This window comes from Vigna angularis, chromosome 1 (genome assembly GCF_016808095.1).
Source record: "Vigna angularis cultivar LongXiaoDou No.4 chromosome 1, ASM1680809v1, whole genome shotgun sequence".
Classification (NCBI taxonomy): domain Eukaryota; kingdom Viridiplantae; phylum Streptophyta; class Magnoliopsida; order Fabales; family Fabaceae; genus Vigna; species Vigna angularis.
This window is the reverse complement of record NC_068970.1, coordinates 19,263,182-19,266,870: the sequence shown is the minus strand read 5'-3', so window position 1 is coordinate 19,266,870 and position 3,689 is coordinate 19,263,182. Positions and strand designations below refer to the sequence as shown.

The window sequence follows — 3,689 nt, the reverse complement described above, 5'->3', positions numbered from 1 at the left end:
TTTATATATATATATATTTAAAGGTATTAAATATATACAAATATTTTAAAATTTTAAAACAAGTTTAAATTATATATTAATTTATATAAATATAAAAAAAATTGGATTCATTACAACTGTAGAATCAGAAATTAAAAGAGAACAAGGATAGATCTTTTTCCAGTGATTTCTTTCACCTGTTCATTTCAGCATTTCTTTAGTCTATACTTTTTTAAATCGATAGGGAATAACTAGAACACTTTATAGTTTACCTTGATAAATTTCATTATATCATTGAATAATATATTAAGTATAAGGTAAAATATTTAGTTAATTTTGTATTTATTTAAAAATATCAAATAAATGTCTATATTTTAATTGATCTTAATTGAATACTTATTTTTAAAAATTTATAACAATTAGACTGAAATCATTTAAGTGTGTAAAAATTGTTAATGATAGACTGAATGGACATGCATATGGTTGCATATTGTTAAACGTGGCCAACCAGGTTGTTGGTGATACGGGGTCTTTGTGGTTTCAAAAAGCAAAAATAGGGTTGGAAGCGTGTTCTCCTCCACTGCTGCAATATTTTTCCCCAGCATCGCCGTGGGTTAAACCCTGCTGCCCCCTGCCACCACCCTCTCCTTCACCTAATAATGCTTTGTTTCCACCACCGTTGGCTGCGGAAGTGCCACATACTTTTACCATGCCGGAAACACCGGTGATGCTGGATGACCCACCGTCTTTTATAATGCTCACCACACCGGCTGAGTCCCTGCCACCGCCGAAGCTGTCGGAGGATCCGCCGGATGTTTCACTGCAACCGCCGAACAACAAGCTTATCACTGCCTTTTAAAAAGAAATGAGACGCCGTTTCATATATATTTCTAAAAGCCGTTTTATAAAACATAAAGGAAATGATATGATTGTTACACATTTTCAATTGAAATTAATCAAAATTGAGAAATTATTTGAGATTTTAGAATAAATACAAGTAACAAGCAAGTATTTTAACTTATTATAAACAATAACATGAATGTTCCCAGACAAAATCTGTACATGCGTAAAATCAAGTTTAAGACCTTATAAAATTTAAAGAAGCCTAACCTAACAGTAGAAGTGTTCACAAACTAATTTAGTTAAACATTAACTGCAAAGTACTCAAAGTTATACAGGTTTCATCAGATACGATCAAAAGGCAATTTAAGCCAGATTTGGGTACCATCTAATTGACTCAACCCCTTTCAGCCTTTGTAAGTTTTAATAGCTTACACGATGTTCTGGACCTTGCATTTGTCTACGTATCAGTCTTTTGGAAGTACTACAATTTGTTTTCATTGTCGTGAAGGCTAAATCTGTTAACACCGAACAACACTGCCCCGTTTCATCTCAAGGCAACTCATCGCATAGTCGCACACCTCTAACTCTTGGTGCCAATTTGACAATGCATATTGACTTGATCAAGTTGTGTTCCCCTCTAGGCTAACTTCCAATACCAACCAAACTATGTCCTGATGGCTTAGGCAATGCATGGCCTTTCATCCTCCTCCTTACTATTGCAGCATCATCCCATCTTCCAGCTCTTGAGTATATATTTGACAGCGTCACATAATGACCAGCTTCTTGAGGTTCTAAACTGATCAATTTTTCTGCGGCTACTTTTCCAACGCTAACATTTTGGTGTTCTTGGCAGGCAGCAAGTAAAGCTCCCCAAACATGTTTATCTGGCTCCTGGGGCATTTGGTTTATGAAGTCAAAAGCTTCTTCAAGCCTACCAGCACGGGAAAGCATGTCAACGACACAAGAAAAGTGTTCCCTCACTGGTGTCAAACCCAAGTCTTTTGTCATTCTGTAGAAAAGTTTGATCCCCTCATCCACAAGTCCTGAATGACTACAAGCCGAAAGTACACACGAAAAAGTCACCAAATCAGGTCTAACACCTGAATCACTCATCTCCTGCAAAAGCTTCAGAGCAGTTTGGCCAAGCCCGTGTGTTCCGAACCCTCCAATAATCGTGTTCCATGAAACCAAGTCCTTGGCCACCATGGCGGAAAACACAACAAATGCATATGCAATGCATCCACGGACCGAGTACATATGAACAAGCGCATTATTAACCGGAATCACAGAACTGAGACAGCATTTCCGAACATAAGCATGCATCTCTTTTCCACATCTCAAATCACAGACAGGCAATATAGTAGATACAGTTGTGCCATCAATCCTCACTCCCCTTTCCTGCATTTCTCTGAAACATTCAAGTGCCAGATCTCCCGATCCTACATCAACCAAACAAAAAATCATCGCATTCCATGTAACAACATCACTCTTATCCATCCTCCGAAACACAATATCAGCACGATCAAGTCTCCCGCAGCCGGCATACAATGTCAACAATGCAGCACCAGCAGACCTATAAAACACATCCCCATACATGATTTTAAGGCCATAGCCATGAATCTCCATCCCACTAGCCAAAGCTCCCAAAGACCTGCACGACACAAGCACCCCAGAAAGAGCATCCACATCGGGTGAAACCATGCCCACATTCATCATCTCCCTAAAAATCCCCAAAGAAACATCATGCCTCCCAGCACTAGCATAACCCGATAACAAAATCGTCCACGAAATCACATTAGGAACCTCAATCTCTCCAAAAGCCCTCCAAGCCTCGCAGCACTTTCCCATCCTACAATAAGCATCCATCAGCGTGTTCCACGTGACAGCATCCGGTGCACACTCAAACCCATCCCGTTTCATAACCCGGAACACCCCCACAGCCCTCTGAGGAAACCCATTACACACGTAAGCCGACATCATGGAATTCCACGAAAAAACATCTCTTTCAGGCATTTCATCGAAAACCTGTGTTGCACTCCAAACATCACCACATTTGGAGTACATATCCAACACGGAGTTGCGAACTTGCAAGTTGGACTCCGCCCCAAACACAATGACATCTTTGTACACAACAGTGCCGGTTCCCAAGTGCGATAACTGGGCACACGCTTTCAACACCTTGGGGAAGACGTAGCCATCGGGTATGACACCGTTTTGCCTCAGTTTAGCGTAGATTTGGATGCAGTGGTGTGGATGCCCGTGCTTGGAATAGAAGGAAAGGATGGAAGTGAAGGCGAAGACGTTGGGGTGGGAGAGTTGGTGGAGAAGGGCGAGTGCGGAGCGAAGGTCGTTGCAATCGGCGTAGATTTGGATTAACTTGGTTACGAAGAAAGGGTTGCGGTGTGAAGCTGTTTGGAGAATGCAGTTGTGAAGTTGTTTTGCTTGATTCAGAGTTTTGCAGGCTCTGATCACAGAGTTGAAAGAGTGCGTCAGATTATGCATAAATGAATGAACAATGAATCAATGAATGGGTTCTTTTCTCCTATTTCTAAACAGTTTTTTTTTTCTTATATTAGTCATGTGCTGAGAGTTTCTGTAATCTGCACTATTTTTTCTCAGAAAAAGATTCTCATGATTGTAAAACCTTAGTTATTCTCATGGCGTCGATGTTGAGATAATTATCATGGTCGTTATAAAATAGAGAAGAATGTCCACTGGGCTTCTGACAAAATGAGGCCCAGACCAGAAAAAAGTGAAGGGATTTTATTATTCAACCCAGTTTTTATTTATACCTTCAACTGGTTTTCCATTTTACAATATATATAAAGTATGTTTTTGTTGTGTGCTTCGAAAAGGTTTGTGTGATA

General features: G+C 39.9%; 1 protein-coding gene across 1 annotated transcript; it reads right to left on the bottom strand.

Moving 5' to 3' along the window:
• Positions 1–402: 402 nt before the first annotated feature.
• On the bottom strand, positions 403–3,460 carry LOC108322658 (putative pentatricopeptide repeat-containing protein At1g17630). Its single transcript, XM_017554813.2, has 2 exons — positions 1,255–3,460; positions 403–799 (listed from the first exon to the last, which is right to left on the bottom strand). Exon 1 carries the CDS (start codon positions 3,322–3,324, stop codon positions 1,465–1,467), a length of 1,860 nt encoding a protein of 619 aa, XP_017410302.1. The 5' UTR covers positions 3,325–3,460; the 3' UTR covers positions 403–799; positions 1,255–1,464.
• Positions 3,461–3,689: the final 229 nt, after the last annotated feature.